Source organism: Bactrocera neohumeralis, chromosome 5 (genome assembly GCF_024586455.1).
Source record: "Bactrocera neohumeralis isolate Rockhampton chromosome 5, APGP_CSIRO_Bneo_wtdbg2-racon-allhic-juicebox.fasta_v2, whole genome shotgun sequence".
NCBI classification, from domain to species: Eukaryota; Metazoa; Arthropoda; class Insecta; order Diptera; family Tephritidae; genus Bactrocera; species Bactrocera neohumeralis.
The window spans coordinates 22,675,978-22,695,357 of NC_065922.1; the positions used below are offsets into that span (position 1 = coordinate 22,675,978).

Below are 19,380 nucleotides of genomic sequence, written 5' to 3' on the forward strand. Positions count from 1 at the left end.
TTGTTATATGTGCCGACAGTTGTTTCAATATTGAAATATTGAAGACTTTTCAATATTTATATACATACATGTATATGTATGTTGGTGAGCATGTGTGGGTATTTGTAATATAATATGTAGTAAATAAAAAAATGTTTACTGTTTGAATCGTTGACGTGGCCTAATTGCTCCAGACTATTCATAAATATATGTATGTCTAGCTAAAAAGATTCATATATGTATAATTATACACAGTTAGCTATAAATATGCAATTATAAAGGAAATTCATAAAATATAAAAAATTATGTATATACATTTGAAAGATAGTTTTGGTCTAAGTAAAGGTAAAGCACGATTGTATCCAAAATCACTCATTTTTTTCGAAACAGAGCGTAGCGTTAACATCTGTGCAATAATGTACTGGATGTCATGAAACATATTATCGCTGGCGATGGAACTTAAATCTATGCTTACGACCCGGAAACAGACGATCAATCGACCGAATATCGTGGCAAAGGTGAGCCGAAGCCGAAAAAACCACGTCAAAGCAGTTCAAAAATCAAGGTTATGTTGACAATTTTCTTCGATTATCGAGACGTGGTGCACTTCAAATTCCTTCTTACCGCCGAAACAGTCAAGAAATACTATTTGAGTATTATGCGTCGTCTGCGCAAAGCTATTCGTAAATAGAAGCCGGAATTATGCGTCACCAATTCTTGATTTTTGCACCACGATAATGCACCGTGGCATACTGCATTGATTCTTCGTGAGTTTTTCGCTAAATTTTCAACAAATTTCGATAGATTTCATGTATATAGATAAATAAATTAAGATTTTGAAAAACATGAACAAAGTCTAACTCTTTTTCGCTCATAGTAGTAAATCACTAGAAGTGTTTATTAATATTTGAGTCACAGAATTTCCACTATTCTGTAAACCTCCAATCAAAGGACTTTACCAAAGAAATTATATGCTTTAGAATCGCTCTCTAAGCTTGCCAGTTTCCCACAGGGCATTAAATGAAGTATATACATGCTTGTAGAAAAAGAGATCAGCATAAGTATGTGTGAATACATACATACACATATACATATATGCAAACGATGCAAAAGTTGAGTGTTTTCATCACTGCAAGAAAACGGCTTACAACTGCAATCGATCAGTGCAACTTAACAAACCGAAAGCGAACAATGTCTAACGCAATTGCAATATTCTCAGCAATTATTTTTAATATCTGTGAACCTCAAATTTGTTTTGAGGCACAAAATAAGTCCTACATAAGCAATGGCTTCAATGAGGTAGGTTTGGAAAAGTATTTGGAGTAAGAGCATTTATATAGGTACATATGTATGTATATATGTCTTTTTATTATACTTATTATGAAATATGTATATAAGGCGTAAAACAAAGTGCAAACATTTCATTTTAATAAGGACTTCACATTTTTTATAATAGATAATACTTGACAGCTGTGAAGCAAATGTGCATCAGGACACATTTAAAGCCAATAGATACTTCTATGAGGTATCATCTTCACAGGGTGATTCTGAACATTCTCAGGAATCCGTCTGCAATATGAACAGTGTCGAAGAAACATACATTGATAGTGAAAGCGAGGAAAAAACTGATGAGAAACAGAAACGAGATGGTGCCGGTTTTATTCTGGCTGTGATATTAGTTGTAGTTATTATCGGTGCTGCCGATAGTGGCGGACGCCGTAGGTATAGATGAGGTTATAAAATAACTATTTATGTCGGTGTACAATGAGTAAAGATGTACATATATTAATAAATATGCAGAACTGTGTAGGCAAGGATATAAGATATTAAAGGACTCCGTCGACGATTTTAACCGCAAATTTTTTCATATAATTTTTTATTCATTTTTATTGTGATGAAACGATAATAATCTGCACAAATGAGTTATGTTTTGAGTTTTATTTCCATGTATGAACACGTAGGTAAATAATTATACCTATATAAATATGTGTATACATATACATGCTTATATACATATATTTTTATACATATGTATATAAGTATAATGGTACCTTTATCTATACAAAATGCGGGGAAGAACCGAATTTAAAATGCATGAGACCAAACACAACCCTCACTTCATTAGAATTGAGAGCGCTAGTTAGGCAGGGTACAACCCTGTAGTTTTGACGTTTCGCAACTGGATGGCAACAGTGCAGTATTACCAAAAAATAGCTCATGAAGAATTTTCTATTCGCAAAATAATCATATATAAATATTTCAACTGAACTAGTTACCGTTATTCCTGGGATTTATTTCTCAAAGAAATTAATAAAAAAAATTTATTGATTTACGACTGGCAAATATTAGGTAATTTATTTTTTAGTACTAATTATAAAATATTTATGTTTTCCAAAAGATATGCAAATAATAAAGACTCAGTTAAAATATTTTGTACTTTTATGTTTAAAATGAAAAATGTCGTGTGGAACTTCTAACAACCACACAAATTTAGTTTAGGTTAGTTAAGTTTTCTTGCAATTCATTTCAAAAACGTTTTCATGAAACTATTAAGAACAAAATTTCACGAATATAACGGCGTTTTCAATAAGATCGCTGCAAAAGTTTTTTTAAATAAAACAAAAATGGTTTGGGGTAACAATGAAATTCTTTATTCCTGTAAAAATATATTTTTTGTCATTATGTATGGAACTCGATTTATTTTATATGGCCATCAAGAATAAATTGGTCGATACTGCTGCAATTCCACGGTGTCAAAACCCTCGACCGAGGCGGCAAATTGACTGGGCCATTTCGTGGGATAACACGTTCATCAAACTGAGTTTTCAATAAACCGATTGTGACATTGTGGCTTTTGGCGCCATTGTGTTGGAACCATATATTGTCCAAGTCCATATCACCGAATTCGGGCCAAAAAATATTATGCTATCATTGAGCGGTAGCGATTCCCATTCACAGTAACGTGCCGGTCTTGATCATCACGGAAGAAGTACGCCCCAATGACACCGCCGGCCCATAAATCAGGCCCATTAAAAGTATTTTTTTCAGGATGCAATGGCTACGACAAAGAATTTCTTGTTTTCAGCAATCAAAATTTATATGCTTTAGACGAACACTGGCGACGACTTTTGAGTCTTCTAATCTTGCCAGTTTGTCTACTGGTACGGGAACATTTTGAATTGTGCCCGTAGGTTCATAACCCAATTATAAATGGGATGTATCGCTCTAATTTTATTAACTAAATATTAATAATACTATGCATGAATGTTTGTAGAAAAAGAGATCAGTATATTTGTGAATACATACATACACACATACATATATGCAGACGATGCAAACGCTGAGTCTTTTCATCACTGCAAGCAAATAGCTTATAAGTGCAAACGATCAGTTCAACTTAAAGAGCCGAAAGCGAAGAATGTCTAACGCAATTGTAATATTCTCAACAATAATTTTTAATATCTGCGAACCTCAAATTTGTTTTGAGGCACAAAATAAGTCCTACGTAAGCAACGGCTTCAATGAGGTAAGTTTGGAGAAGTAATTGGAGTAAGAGCATTTATATATGTATAAGTATGTATATATATTTATATATATATATCTTTTTATTATACTTATTAAAATATATACTGTGTAAAACAAAGTGCAAGCATTTAATGAGGAATTCACATTTTTTATAATAGATAATACTAGACAGCTGTGAAGCAAATGTGGTTCAAGATATATTGACAACGAGTAGCTACTGCTATCAGGTACCATCTTCGCAGGATGATTCTAAACATTCTCAGGAATCCATTTGCAATATGAACAGTGTCGAGGAAACATACAACGAAATTGAAAGCGAGGAAATAAGTGAAGAGAAAAAGGAAGGTGATGGCGGTGCTTTTCTGCTTTTGATATTATTTGCATTTATTCTCGGTGCTGTTTCCGAAAATGAAAGTGGACACAAAGGGTATAGGCGAGTTTATAAAAGAACTCGTTACATTAAACAAAGATACATGTAAATTAATAAATATGATATGGATATAAGAGATAAAAGCACTCAGCTGACGATGTTAACCGAAAATCGTTTCTTCCAAATTATAAGTAAATTTATTATGATGAAGCGATAATAAAAAGCAGAAATAAATCAAGTTTTGTGTTTTATTTCCATACTTAAGCACATACATGGGTAAATACATATATATATACGTTATCTCATTTATATATAAAAATTACGTGTCACATTGTTTGTCCGCGATGGTCTCCTAAACTACTGAACCGATTTTAGTAAAATTTATCACGCTGTGTCCAGTTCGAACCAACTTAGTATATTGGATAGTAAGAAAAATTCATAAGTAAAAAAATAGAGTGAAAGGTCTATTAAATGGACGCGCTATTAAGCGGACATCTCCATTAACTGGACAGAAAGGCTAGCCTTAAATTCGTTATTTTTTCAAAGGAAATTTATTTGTATGAATATTCAAAATTAAACCTCAAGTACAATCCCTTCGATTCTTGTACCGAAAAACACGTTTCCGCCTTTATTCGTAAATAAAATTTTCACTGTATTGAATAGTAAAATGTATACCACTGCAAAGCATGGCCGGATCCACTACATACATATGTACATATATATGTACACATATATATATATATATATTTATCTATACAAAATGCGGGGAAGAACCGAATTAAAAATTATGAGACCAAAAACAAAGAGATATACTTATATGAAACTCTCATGTCATTGGAATTGACAGCGTAAATCACTGCGACAGTTGACTGCACCCTGTACTTTTGACGTATCGCAACTGGAAACACAGGGATGGCAACATTGCAGTCTGACCAAAAATAGCTTAATAGAGACTTTGCTAACCGCAAAATAATCATATGAGTATATAAAATTTTATATTCAAACAACGGAAATTAAAACGAAGTAATTACAGTCATTCGTTATGAAGAGATCTTTTTCTCATAGAAATTAATAAAAACTGGATTCAACCCTCTTTGTATTTGGTAATATTTGTTTTATATTTGTGGTATTTATCTTCGATCCAAGAAACGAAGAACGAATCGAAAAAACAACTGTTGAAACATAATAAAAACTGACATTAGAAAGTTTTTTTATTAAAAAACGAAATCAAGATATTGAATTATGCTGGAGGGTCTAAGACAGAGCAGAAAGATCGCATGTGGAAGGAGTCTAATATGGCTTCTACATTTCATTTAATATTAATTTGAGCTACATTGAATAGATGCAGTGCTCCTAAAAAGTCAAAAACACTAAGAAGCAAACGATAATGAAGATATATTGTCACAAAAATTAAAAGAAAATAATAAAAAAGATTAAGAATGAAAAGTAAGATCTTAAAATTTGAGGAAATTGATTGTTGCTCTTCCTGAACTTTTCCGACCCTTATCAATGTTAATTTGACTTGACATTGTAGCCAAAGCAACTCATAGATCAGCACCGAGCGATAAATGGAAAGGGTAAGGACGAAAGGAGAAAAGTTAAAATATAAAACGTATTTTGCATAACGACTCAGTGCGAAGGCAAATAAATGAGCGCTGTGAACCTTAAGTGATTGACTGGTCAAGTTAAAAGCTTCTCCGAGGGCAGAGGTAGTGCCGAAGGTGAATTGCGCTTTGCGAAAGAAAGCTGTTGCTGTGCGCGTTGATTTGCGATTTTATTAAAATTTGTTTAGTTTTTCTTTTGCTCTTTCTTGTCAAAGTTAACTTTTGCGTATTTACTTCACTTTCAACTTCTATTATTTATGCATTTTTCTTTCCACAATTTCGCTTTGACATTTTTTTTTGTATAAAAGAGGTTAATGGTGACTACAACAATAAAAAAAATGCATGTAGCAATTGCTCTTTGATAACAAGCTTTGACTTTGCCGCTTTAGTGAAGGTGTGACTCAAAGAGCGCGCTACAAGTCATCGAAGCGTTATAATTACGAGTTAAGGGGGAGTAAAGAATTAATTGCAAGTAAAGGCAAAGTTATGGCTTTAAAGTGTACACAGGAGAAGTGTGTTATAGGTGGCAAGATAAGTAAATAAATGCTGATTTTAATTAAAATCTTCAAAATGTATTTTTCTCATATTTAAAGCAAAATTTTTATAAAATTTATCAATTATCGGTTCCACCCTGTGGCAGTCATATGGCGGAGAATGTGTGTATGTTTATAGACGAAAGTAAAATACAAGCGAGTGATGAAATCAACAAAGCCCAAATCATGAAAAATATACAAAATACCCACAAGCGTATGTAATGAAATTGTATATAAACAACAACGTTTTCACGTTACATGCGATCTTTTGATCAAATCAAGAAACTCGTAGATAGTAGTATGCAGAACTATATGCAGTACAGAGCGGATAATGCTCTCTCTTACGCTCGGAGTTCGAGCAATCTCTTTGATCTCTCAATTTGAAAAATATAGTTCTGAGTTTTGAAAAATATCGTTTTTTTTTTTTTTTTTAATTTTACATCAGGTGGGCCCTTTGTAGATTTTAACCCACATTTCAATATCTTAAGTTATTTATCGAAATGCTGATCTTTAACATATCAGGGATGTTCGAGCAAGCAAATAACTGCAGCAATATTGCGACAGTGTTGTTTTTCTGCAGATACTCAGCTGATACTTATGTATATTGCAACAGTTTTGCGTCGAATATGATGGCTTGTCATACTGCCGCAGTGATTGAGACTCGAACATCCCCATCCCCTCCGTTGTCATAGCAGAGAAAAAAATATTTTGAGCAATCAATGGTACGAAGCCATACGAGTCTTCAGTTATTTTTACAGGCATGGCATCAAGAACGTTGGTATCTTATCTAATAAGTCTAAGGCTAATACGTCATAAGAGATAAGTTTCAATTGGCTCATACATATATCGAAAGCATGCCTATATGAAGAGCTTAAGGAATACGGCGAAATCTTATACAGAAAATCGTTGGAGCGAATAAAGCGGCTCTTTAGTCTCTGCATAACAGAAACGTTAAGAATCACTGCACTAATTTTAGAAGGCTAAATCAACCTGCAATCAATTGGCATTGCAGTGGTGAGTTCAGCAGCAAGAGCAGCTGCAAAATTGGCTGTGTTAGGTTAGTGGATAAAATAGATCATAAGTATATGTACCTTCACGATTTATTTCGGAGAGAAGGTTTAAGTCACATTTAAAGAGGGTGTATGACTTATTAGCATGCGCTTCGACAACGCAACTGGGAACATCTACTCAGACGGATCGAAAAGGGCTAGTGGAGTGGAAGTCTATTGCTTGAAGTTGATTCCCAGGTGATCCTTTAAACTTGCGGAATACTGCAGTCTCTTGAAGGCGGTAGTGTTCGCCGTTGAGAAAGTGGCTTGATAGCTAAAAATGTAGAAAACAATATAAGAAGATCAATACGAGCATATTCGATAGACAAACTGCAATAATCTGCCAATGTCAAATCAGAGGATGTCCTAAGAAACGGAAAGGAGTCAAATGTACACACATTACGTTCCAGGCAATAGAGAAGTTCCGGGAATTGAAATAGCTGATGAGATTGTGAAGAGTGGCTACCAACCCAGAACAGAAAGACTTTTAAACGATAATAAATTAAGAGATGATGGTATACTTTAATAACACGAACCTCCATGTGGCATTTTTAAGGGCCGGTAAATATGGGCTGATAGCTGGCCGGTATGACTTAACCTAAACTAATCTCTATCTTTCTTGTTGCTTCTATATGAGCAACGCATAAAGAAAGTGAACAGAAAAATAGCTTCATCAAGGATTATTTTCTCACAAAATTTTGTCTGCCTACCATATTATGAATCTAGTGAAAGCTTGCGAACAAGTGTTGCTTACTTATGTTTATATTCTTCAAAATTCTTTTGCTTTCAAAAACCATTGTGTTGTGATGGCTTACATGGATATTTTTAAAGAGAGATATACGAGGTATGACAATTAAGTAATGAGATTGATTACATAAAAACCGTATATTTGAACTGGGATGTCCGCGAGTACCCTCGTCACGGCCGCCTGGATGTCCGTGATCGACTCAAAATGGGTTCCTTTGACCACCGAGAAAGGGAATTTCAATATCACAGGTTTACCGCAAGCGCGGCAATAAAATCAGTCTCATTACTTAATTGTCAAACCTCGTATTCTATTATAAAAAGTTTTTACGTAAATAATTCCTTGGAATAAACGAATAATTGAATTCGTCAAGAGAGTCATACTTCTATATTAATGACACAATTGAAAAGAATAAAGTTCGAAAACATAATCTGACAACTTCCTCTTATACAAGAGCTGCCTTGTGCAAGGTTTCAGCAATAAAACTGTACAAAATTAAATTGAATTTCTTCTTCAACACTTTTAAACTAACTTTTCTTCAAACAAAATACATACAGGGTGGGCCAAAAGAAACCAAGGGGTGTAAAAGTTTAATAACTTTTTCGTTTATTAATTTTTTTATTGAAATTAAATGGAGAGCGGTATCGGTTTATGATAGAAAACTTTTTACGTCCTGCTCTTGTCTACTGCCCGCCCGAGACACAATGGCACTTTTAAGACAAATTTTTGGAGGGCGAATAATTTCCAGAAATTCGGAAATTATTTGGCCAGCACAATCGCCAGATTTGACAGCACCCGACTATTTTCTTTGGGGTTATTTGAAGGATCGAGTGTATGTGAACAAGCCATTTCGTTGATAAATATTCCTATTTTCATTATTAGGCCAGAAATCGATATAGCAGCCCTCGTATTGACTCGATTCAAAGCATTTTTGATGCATAGAATAACTATTGTCAGGAAAGGATTCTGTCTGAATTACAATTGTTTATCTCACACATTGACCGATATTTTCGGTCAAAAGTCAGCTACAGAAAAATTTTATCCCGTTTTAAATTAAATTACTTCCCGTTTTGTATACAGGAAATGAAAGAATCAATTGTGTTATAATGGAAGTAGGCGTGCTTGTTATCCGATTTCGTCCATTTTTATAATGTGATATATGAATATAAAGAGAATGCTACGTCCAAAAGTTTGTCGATATCGGTTAGTCGGATCCCAAGATAGCTTTTAGTAGATTTTAGCAGTGCCATTATACAAGTATGAGGAGTGAGCGAAGTTATCTTCCAATTTAATCCATTTTCACACTGTCAGAGAGTTCTTATAATATTTGTGCTGAGCAAATGTGGTTATTGTAGCTTTAGTAGTTTAGGAGATAGAGCCATAGACTCCGTACCAGCAAGTGGTAAGAGTATACAATTTTGAATTTTCATGTACACTAAAGCCACTTAATCTGACACAGATACAATTCTTTTGTTATCAATATAAAATTTTAGATAATTCTCATGAGTAGAAAAAAATTACTTTTCATGGCATAAGTCAGTATAGCATAAGATCAGTACTGATGAATTAATCCCCAAAATAATAATGATTATTTACCTCATTCGTTCACAAAAAAACCGTAAATTAAATGTGATAAATTATTTAAAACTTAAGCAAATAAAAAAATTATATATAGTATAAAACTAACAAATAAATTGTTGCATTTTATAATGATTTGTAAAAAAACTTACCTTCAAAATAAGCAAGATTTCATTCATTTTCGTAATTTGACGCTGCGCTGTGTTGTTAACTACTTTAGTCAACAACTCCTTTTATATTTTTTGGTAGAAAAGGATCGTGCACTAAACGAAGGCACATAAGAGAGGAATATTTGAAACACCGGTATTCATTTTATTAAATCTCATTTTCTATAACCTTGACATCGCACTAGATTGAATCGCTTATATTGCCACAAAATGCTTATTTCTATCATATACACCATTAGCTTTATAAAACCGACACGCTTTTCACTTATATACATATTTTTATATATTTTAACTATTTCACTAATATTAAATTTGGCTACACTTATATTCCACTTAACTCACACCACTCACATTATTATATACACTTAATTTTCCTTTTACATTAGCACTTAAACAAATTTTCAGCAATAATTATTTGATCAAAGCACTTATTTTTTACTTATTTCTTATATTTTTCCAAATTTTCACTAACCACACGCGATCACTTGCACAGAATTCACACGTGAAATTTAATATTTTTATTTGTTGTGGAACTGAGCGCAGAGCTCTGAGAGAAAGAGCGACTTTGTAACTGCAATACCGCAAATGCAAAAGCAAACAAAAAGCAATTCTGTTGTGTGTAGTAGCATTTGAGGTAGCTGAAACAGAAAAGAGAAAAACAATGAGAGAATATGTAGTGTTAGTGTTTTTCATATTGTAATTGAAATATAAAAGTAAAAAATAAAGAGTAAATTATATTTATGTATTAAAATATACATATGTCACAATATTATTGTTGCGTCAAATCGTGTTATTTCGAGTAATAAATGTAAAGCTAATTAAGAATTATCGGTTTAAAGGTATCCTTATTTTGTGAAACGGTTGATAATAAAAAAAATATACCAAACAAATATTTACTACTACGGGCAAAAAATGGTAAGACTTTATTCATAATTTTGAAATTACTAAATTATTCTTCAAAATCCATGTCGTCCCGCTTTGGCCCGAATACACTTGTGCCAGCGTTTTTCAATCCTCGAAACAGTTGTTAAAGTTAATTCTCGGAATAGCCTTCAATGCATTTAATATCTTCCATTGACTCAAAATGGTTTCCCGCAGTGGTCGTTCAAGTTTGCTGAATAGCGATAAGTCACACGGAGCTAAACCAGGCGAATACGTATGTACTTGCAGCACAATATTGATTAAAGTTTTGGCAAAATATTCACGAAAATTAATGCACTATGCGACGGTGCATTATTGTGGTGCAAAAATCAAGATTTGCCGACCCATGATTTCGGCCTCCATTTACGAATGGCTTCGCCAAACGACGCATAACACTCAAATAATATTCCTGACAGTTTGGCTGGTCGGAAGGAGTTCGGAGTGCACCACAACTCGATAATCGAAGAAAACTATCAACTTAATCTTGGTTTTTGACCTGCTTTGACATGGTTTTTCGGCTTCGGTTCACTTTTTACCACGATATTCGGCCGATTGATCACATGTTTCCGGATCGTAAGTATAGATCCAACACTCATGACCAGAAATAATATGTTTCATGACAGCCTGATAGTTGTCAACATTGTTTTACAGACGTTAACGCGGTCGTGTATTTCGAAAAAATTGAGTGAATTTGGAACCAGTAGTGATTTACTTTTCTTAGGCTTAAATGATCTTTCAAAATGGTTTTGCTTGGTGCTTATGCCATAGCTAATTTGGCTCCGTTTGTTTCCCAACAGCATCAATAGGCTTCAGTTGGTTGGCGAACATTATCACTTACAAGAATTTTTTAAGATTCGAAAAATGATCACAACAAGAAAGTTGACTTGCGCTGGTGCCGTCTGGTTCGCGGTGGCTCACTTGAAAGTAACGAGATAGTCGTCATTAAATCACTAGTTTTGAGTCCAATAAAGTTTTTTCATTCTGAGAACTCTTAGGCTATGTTGATATGGTCCGGCCAATGAGCCACGCACAGACCTGTTTTGGCCCTTAGCGCTGCCAGATGGAGTGCCGAGAAATATTCACCCTTCAGGTGATCAGGCCCTCGACATGAATTTCAATAGATTCTGCGACCGACCTTTCGTTGCCCTAGTATCACATATCGTGGCGACCCAAATATTTGAAGTTTCACCTTGCTAGTGTGGACCAGTGCACAAGGAATATCCCATTGCAACGCTGGTGCCTTGATCTTGACTTATACTGCAGTCATCTCGATTTATCAGCCAATCCCAGACTGTGACCAGTGAGTATTCCAATCATTTACCCATTTCTAATCTACTGTTTTTCACATAACTTTCGCAATTTTGTACACATCGTGTTTTGACATAACATTTCTGGTCGATATGCGAAAAGAGCTTATTGTTAACTCCCTGCTGACATATTAGAAGCTAGCTCCGCGGCTTTTTTTAATAGCAGACCTATGATTAAAATATACTCTATATCCGGTAGCCTAAAAGATTGTCATTAGTTTAATTTAAGACAGTATATTCTCGACTTCAACTCCGTCCTCTAGCTACCCGTACAAATATTTAGTGTGTTGCGCGTTACACCAACAATCTTTTATGTTTACTAAGAACATTATTTTTAATTGAAAAATGAGATCATATACTCGATGCTTTCCAAACCGCCACAGAGCTATGGCTAGCAGTTATCCGCTGACTTGACGCGAAGTTTTCAGCGAAGAGATCTATAGATGGCAGCTTTAGCACCAGTTCAAAAGTTGTAGCTAAATTTACCCAAGAGGAGGATTGTGGTAGTTTTTACATTCTTCTAATATCATATAAAAAAGGGTGAAGGAAATCAAAAATTATTTCTTCAAAAACACTTTTATTGATACCGAGACTATGGCAGAGTCCGATCAGCCAGACCAAAGCTGGACCGCATTCAGTGAAGAGTTCTTACGCCTACTAATGTATTCACCCAAGACAAGGACGTAGAGGAAGATTCCATGTTTAGATATGGTAAAAGAAAACAATGTATATTGGACGAAAAGTAGTTTCAAACCCTTCAAATCACCGATATCTGACGGCATATTCCCGCCTCAATTACAGCAGTCCCATAGCTATATAAAAGTCGAGTTAATCACCATTCTAAAGGAGCGCTACAATTGAACTATATTCTGTCGCTATAGAGGAAAGTCCAAGGAATATACATATACTATATACCAGAGATTGAAAAATTAGAAGAGGTAAAAAAAATCATCTTAGAAGCCCTCCTTGGCATAGAGAGCGCTTTCAAAAAATCCAGCCTAAGGCTATATTGAACAAGCTTATTGATCTAGAGCAATCTTGAATCAGGAAATTGAATATACAGATGCTCATGGATCGGTCAATATATTTAAAAAGGATGGCAAAAGAATTCTAGTAGGAGTTATAATAGCTCTCTTTCTAATTGGCAGCTACGCCAGCCAACTGGGAACACCATACATCTATGTGAGTGCAAGATTTTTTATAGCAAGATAATCTCAGCTAACGGTCAAGAATTTCAGGAAAAAGTCTAGGAGGTTGCACAAATACTTAGAAGTTTTTGTTTTGGTCAACTGCGTCAAGAGCACAAGTTCGTTCAGAGAGAACATAATGGAATGAGGGAATTTAGTTCCGGTGCTTTCCCAATAGTACTAGGTGTGCTGTCAGATATCCACTACCTACCTACCTACCTTGTTCTTAGAATGAAGTGCCCCACCAGGATACCAAGGCAAAAGCAAAATTTTTAGGAATCAAAACTGCTGTACTCTATGGTCTATGCTTAAATATTTTCAATGCTGAAATATTTTCTGTGCTTACTCTCACACAAATATTTACAAAATAAACTAACAGATTAACCAAACTAGAATGCAGAATACCAAAAACGCTGCTCTAATTCAATCTACTCCATAAATCTCTGTCATTGTGTTAAAATTGTGGTTTCGAATTCATTAAAAATACTTGTCTGGCTCAATTTGCGAAAGCCGTAAAGCCGACCAAAGTCGAAATGAATAAAAATAATGCAAAATTCGCAGTGCGTGTTGGAAAAATAAGCAACGACAGCAAATAAAAAAGTCGAAAATATTTGTATGTATGTGCCACATACAACCACAAATGACAACCACAGCCGCAAAGTATGCTGTAAAAAATTTAAAATAAATGCGAACAAGTAGCTGCCACGCGCTTTCGATTGAAAATAGTAAAGTAATAAAGACAGGCTGGCAATGAATGGGTAGGTGCCGGTGTTGGGTGCCACACCGCGGCTGGTAGCTCCCTGTTGAGTTCGGGCAACCACAAAATGGACGCAGCCATACGGCGGAGCGCAGCCAACGACAGCAAGCGACAGCCGATGTAATTGGAAAGTGTGAGCATATGATTTGATTTCATTAAAATCAATAGACCACAGCTGATTGCAGCGGCAGCAATACAGCAATAATTTTAAATAAATGAAAAACTATAAAATAAATATTGCGGCTGAAAATATTAAAAAAATTTCTAGATAATTTTATTTACAATGCTTAAGCAACAAAAAACGTCCAACATATGTGATGTCTTATCAAACACAATTGTTTTCCATAAAAGGATTTGATTACGACAGCGATATGCTATTGCCCGTCTGAAGAACCACAAAGCTGTGGAGGCCCATGGATTGCCGGCCGAGCTTTCAAACACGGCAACAGAGAACTGATAAGGAGCATACATCAGTTTCATTGTAGAATGTGGTCGGACGAAAGCATGCCCAAAGATTGGAATTTAAGTATGCTCTGCCCAATGCATAAAAAAGGAGACCCTTCAATCTGCGGCAACTATCGTGGGATAAGCCTCCTCAACATTACATTTAAGGTCCTATCGAGCGTATTGTGTGAAAGATTAAAGCCCACCGTCCACAAGCTGATTGAACCTTATCAGTGTGGCTTTAGACCTGGAAATCAACAACTGACCAGATATTCACCATGCGTCAAATCTTGGAAAACCCTCGTGAAATGAAAATCGAAAGCACTTCTTCGTCGATTTCGAAGCTGCTTTCGACAGCACGAAAAGGAGCTGCCTTTATGCCGCGATGTCTGAATTTGGTATCTCGCAAAACTAATACGGCTATGTAAACAGACGTTGAGCAATAACAAAAGCTCCATCAGCATCCTGAAGGTGCTCTCCGAGCCGTTCAATACCAAACGAGGTTTCAGACAATGCGACTCTCTTTCGTATGACTTCTGGAGAAAATAATTCGATCTGCAGAACTAAACAGAGAAGATACCATCTTCTATAAGAGTGTACAGCTGCTGGCGTATGCTGATAATATTGACACCATTGACCTTAACATTCGCTCCGTTAGTTCTACTTTCTCCAGACTGGATAAGGAAGCGAAGCAAATGGGTCTGGTACTAAACGAGGGCAAGACGAAATATCTCCTGTCATCAAACAAACATTCGTCGCACTCGCGACTTGGCTCACGTAACTGTTGACAGTCATAACTTCTAAATCGTATACAATTTCGTATATATTGGAACCAGCATTAACACCAACAACAACGTCAGCCTCGAAATTCAATGTAGAAACTAATAGTGCGGTGTCTATGCCAATAAAGATGAAGATATGCTTTAAAGATCCGATATCGGCGGTTCCGACAAGTGAGCAACTTCTTGGAGAGAAAAGAACATATCCAAAATTTCAGAGATCTGTATATCTCAAAAATGGAGGAACCAGTTCGGGTATATACTGACGGACTGAAAGACAGGCGTACGGACTGGGTCTCCGGCGTTTTCCGCAGGGTGTTACAAACTTCGTGGCAAACTTGATATACGCTCATCATGATAGAGATGATAGATTGTAGCAATAATGAACTAGGGAAAACAAATTCCCATTTTTAAACCGCTGTATATACATAACTGCTCGCAGTATGGTAACTCTGACTTTAAGCCTCCCCACCGAGACAAGCATTCCGCTATCCTCATTCATTTACTTTTATTGTTGCAACTTACTAACAAAAACGAAAAATAACAATTATGCGAAAGTGGCGCACAGCGTGTTGCCAACTTCAGAAGCATGTGGGAAGAATCACACAAATACATACATGCCCCTTTACTTAACTCGCATAGAGGTAAACAGATATTACCACATTACGAGCAAAAACTTTACTGTGGCAGTGTGTCTTGCAAGCATTGTGCAAATCTACTTTTAAATTGGAATATTAATTAGAGCAACATTTTTTATGGGTGAATATGTTCGTAGATATGACTTTGTATGCTAAAGTGGAGAAGTTGACTGAACAAATGTAGAACCTGCAGGAAATTCGAACGAAATATAAACAAGCGAAGGAATAAAGTATGGGTGTTTCAAAGCGAAGTTTTATATCAACTTGCCACACTTCGCAAGCTCTTTTTTTTATCTGTCGGAAATTTTATATAAAAGCCTTTCTTATAACAGTTTAGAAAAAAAAAATATTTGGTCTAGATCTGTGGAGTATGGCAACAGTTTCGAAGTTAGTTTAGGAGCACACATACATATATTTAATATACACTTTTCTCATGATTGTAATATATATATATATATACATACATGGTGTAATATTTATATTATATAATATATGTGTGAATGGTTTTATCCTTCCATAAATTTTAGTTTTTTTTTTTTGAGCGAGTATTTATTGTCTTATTGCGTCTTCATAGTAATATTCCTACAGGCCACCCCAAATACCTAAAGTATATTATAGCAATCCCGCCTTTATTTTTAAAAACGTTTTGCAGTAGTTTTTTGTGTTGTCATAATTTAGCATATCCCAACTCCGCTACTGGACTACCTGCTATGCATTTTGTATTTCTGCATTGCTTCCTCTTGCCATTGCGGTTGTGATTCGAGCAAACAAATTGATAAAGTTGGATAAGAACATTACGTACAGTGGGGACCAAAAGGTGTAATGGAATGATATTGAGGTTAAAAATTATAAAAAGTTAGTTAAAAAAAATTACATGAATTGAAAATAAACACCTACATAACTAAATTAATATCCATATAATGAGCCCAGTAAATAAAATGGTTTTTCTTTGAACAATTTTTCAATATTTTTGAATTTTTTTCAATAAAATAATTAAAATTGATTACAAATACATAGTAATATACGAAACCGCAACCACAGAATTTCAAAGCTTTCAAAGGTCATGGCAAGAAGTTCGATTCGAATTTTGATTTCAGCAGAAGAAAGATGAAGTAGCATCATTTCAACACTTTTCTCAAAATTGCTATACATTTAAGAGGTCGGGATTAAAGCTACTTTGATTCCATATGTATGTATGTATATATAATATATAAATTAAACTCCTAAGCCGGTTTTTCGTGGGTTCGAGGTAGCTCGTTGATATATGGCTGCTCTAAGAACTATTTTTAGGTATCAGGTATCATCACTATATTGGTACCTAACCCATTATAAATGGTATCAATGCATATTGGCAGCTCCATGGCACAGAAATTCCTTTCAAAAGGCATCCTTCACTCAATTTATATATTATTCTGTTACAGCGTGTATACGATTCTCTCTGGTAGAATTCAGAAACTAGTGGCACACTATAAATAGCTCATTTGAGTACTTTTCGATCACAAGCTAGAACAAGGGTTTAGTATAGAACATATCACTTCAGAGAGTAATTAGAAGGGAATAGTTTGGTGTTAAACTTGTTTGAGAACAGCAAGATCAAATAATTTCAAATAATAGCACAAGCTATTGCTACCTGAAACTTTATGAGTGAGATATAATCTCTAACTCTGGAAAGATCAAGATGAGGAAAACCTGATATACTTTGGCTTTCTTATAATATATATAGACATAGATACAATATGTATACCATACATTATATCTTGCGGTTCCGCGTATCATACTAAAGATTTTCTTAGAGAGTTTGACTCAACATTGTTTAAGAAAACGTCAAAGATGAACACCAGCTAAAGAAAAATTCACCGTATTTTACAGTTTTTCTTTGATTCCAATACTGTTACAGCCGATTATGCCCATTTCTACTTTTGCCAAATCCATTCCGGTAATTTTCATGTCAAAAATGTAGCACGATCTGGAAGACAATTGTAGAAATTGTCGCTCCAAATAATGGAAATCATCCAGTTTGACCGTGAAGTAAGCACTAAGCACGAGGAAAAAAAATCGTTTAGTGTCATTTAAATAAGGCTGGATATAAAATTGAAGTCAATGCATGAGTGCCACACGAATAAACGCAAAAATCTTCATGAACCGATTTTCTAACTCCGAATCGCTGCTGATTCGCAACAAAATCGATTGCTTTCCGAAGCGGTTGCTAGATGAAAACTAAGTCCGGCATGAGCGACGGTAATCCGAGATTAAAGGACAGGACGGGCAGAAGATTCTTCTCTGTGTTTAGTAAGTTTGGGAGGGGATTTTGAAGGAAGTATTAATTCAGACCTATACTGTCAACAATAGAAACTTACTGATGGAATGATTACGAATGATGTTGCTGGTGTTCACCTCAACAGAAGCTTATGAAAATGCCGGTATAGAATAGGGATTCTATAAGGAATCATTATGAAACTATTTTCTAAAAGGCTGAAAGTTATTGAGCCGAACGATGTATATTTGACCTAAATATGAGCATTCTAACTATTATATATAAAACCATTTAATTGAAAAACAATAGATTTATTTTTACCAAAGCTTCATTAATGGCCGATTTTGCAACACACGACACACTGTCCTAATATGCAACTACTGCTTGGCCGGATGGCACTGAAATGTGGCAGCGTGCAATGCAAGCAGCTGCAACACAACCCAACACAAAGAAAAACGATAGCGTGAATCGCAGAAAAACAACAACAAAAATAAAATTAAGAACCACAATGAAATAAAAGAACGCGATTTAGCAACAAAATGAAAACAAGACACTGCAAGATATAACCGCAGACAAACAAAATTGCTACAACTTGCCACAACGTAGCAACAACACTAGCAACAACAACAGCAACTATGTGATGTACGGCGGCAACATTTGTTGAGAAAACATTGCAACGTCGCCGCGCATTAGTGAAAGCTCCACCAAGCATCCGCACTTTCGCTACCCCTCCCGACCTCTTGTTGGCCAAGATGAAGTATTTTTATTATTACATTTGTAGAAAAAGCATAATAACAATAATTAGTGACTACATTCCGCTGGAGCCACCGCACCCAGGCGCCCGCTTGCCTCGTTATTGGCCACCCTCGCGTATGGCCTAGCTGGCTGAGAAACTTTGTGCAGCGCAACTCAGCTGCAACAAGCCGCAGCCACATGCCAAAACACACACACACACACTCACACTCAAGCATTCGCCGCATTCAAACTATCTCAACGCGGTGGTAAAAACAGCGCAAGCAAAAAATGCTTGTGGAAATAAGTGAAACAGCTAAAAGTATGCTACAAAAACAGCAAAAAAGTGAAACCGGGAAGATAAGGGAAATTTTTCCTGAAAAATTTAGTCGAATTTATTTGGAATTTAGTTTTTGCCTGATGTTGCATTCAAATTATAATTCGCCTTTTTGTATGAGCGATGAACGTAATTAATGGCCATGTGCGCAAGTATGTGTGTTTCTCGAGGCACTGCAGGGAAGTCTACTAGAAGGGAACTGCTTTGGTTGAATTGCACACTTTGACACACCTTTTCCATAGGCTCAAGCTAGTAAGACGTAGTTTGGAGCCCAAAAGGCAACCGAAATACTACGAAGTATATATATTGTCCTAGAAAAGTAGCCCTCAAATCAAGACAGTAAATATAGTATCTAAAATTGCTTATTATTATTTTTTTTTATTACCATCAAAGAAATGCTACGATATTGTCGAATATTTTCGAATTCTGAGCGACTAATTTGTAAGTATAGCTTGCACCCTTTTTCCTACAGGG

The 19,380-nt window shown here is 35.3% G+C and overlaps 3 protein-coding genes across 6 annotated transcripts in view; 2 read left to right on the plus strand and 1 right to left on the minus strand.

The window, feature by feature from the left end:
• The window catches only part of LOC126759943 (monocarboxylate transporter 5), a 272,426-nt gene that overhangs the window by 110,204 nt on the left and 142,842 nt on the right, over positions 1-19,380 (minus strand). For all 4 annotated transcript variants that reach the window (XM_050475193.1, XM_050475192.1, XM_050475182.1 and 1 more), the window contains one exon: positions 9,536-10,188. The gene's annotated coding sequence lies outside the window, so the exon portion shown is untranslated. The remainder of the gene's footprint in view (positions 1-9,535; positions 10,189-19,380) is intronic.
• Positions 1,128-1,905, plus strand: LOC126759946 (uncharacterized). The gene is made up of 2 exons (XM_050475196.1): positions 1,128-1,278; positions 1,436-1,905. Exons 1-2 carry the CDS (start codon positions 1,171-1,173, stop codon positions 1,709-1,711), a joined length of 384 nt encoding a protein of 127 aa, XP_050331153.1. The 5' UTR covers positions 1,128-1,170; the 3' UTR covers positions 1,712-1,905.
• Positions 3,352-4,112, plus strand: LOC126759945 (uncharacterized). The gene is made up of 2 exons (XM_050475194.1): positions 3,352-3,505; positions 3,663-4,112. The coding sequence occupies exons 1-2, from the start codon at positions 3,398-3,400 to the stop codon at positions 3,981-3,983; spliced, it is 429 nt and encodes a 142-aa protein (XP_050331151.1). The 5' UTR covers positions 3,352-3,397; the 3' UTR covers positions 3,984-4,112.

Bases quoted from the DNA above. Each gene is read 5' to 3' on its own strand.
- LOC126759946 (XM_050475196.1), top strand. From the start codon at position 1,171: ATGTCTAACGCAATTGCAATATTCTCAGCAATTATTTTTAATATCTGT. The intron at 1,279-1,435 runs GTAGGTTTGGAA...TTTTTATAATAG, and splicing joins TAAGCAATGGCTTCAATGAG to ATAATACTTGACAGCTGTGA.
- LOC126759945 (XM_050475194.1), top strand. From the start codon at position 3,398: ATGTCTAACGCAATTGTAATATTCTCAACAATAATTTTTAATATCTGC. The intron at 3,506-3,662 runs GTAAGTTTGGAG...TTTTTATAATAG, and splicing joins TAAGCAACGGCTTCAATGAG to ATAATACTAGACAGCTGTGA.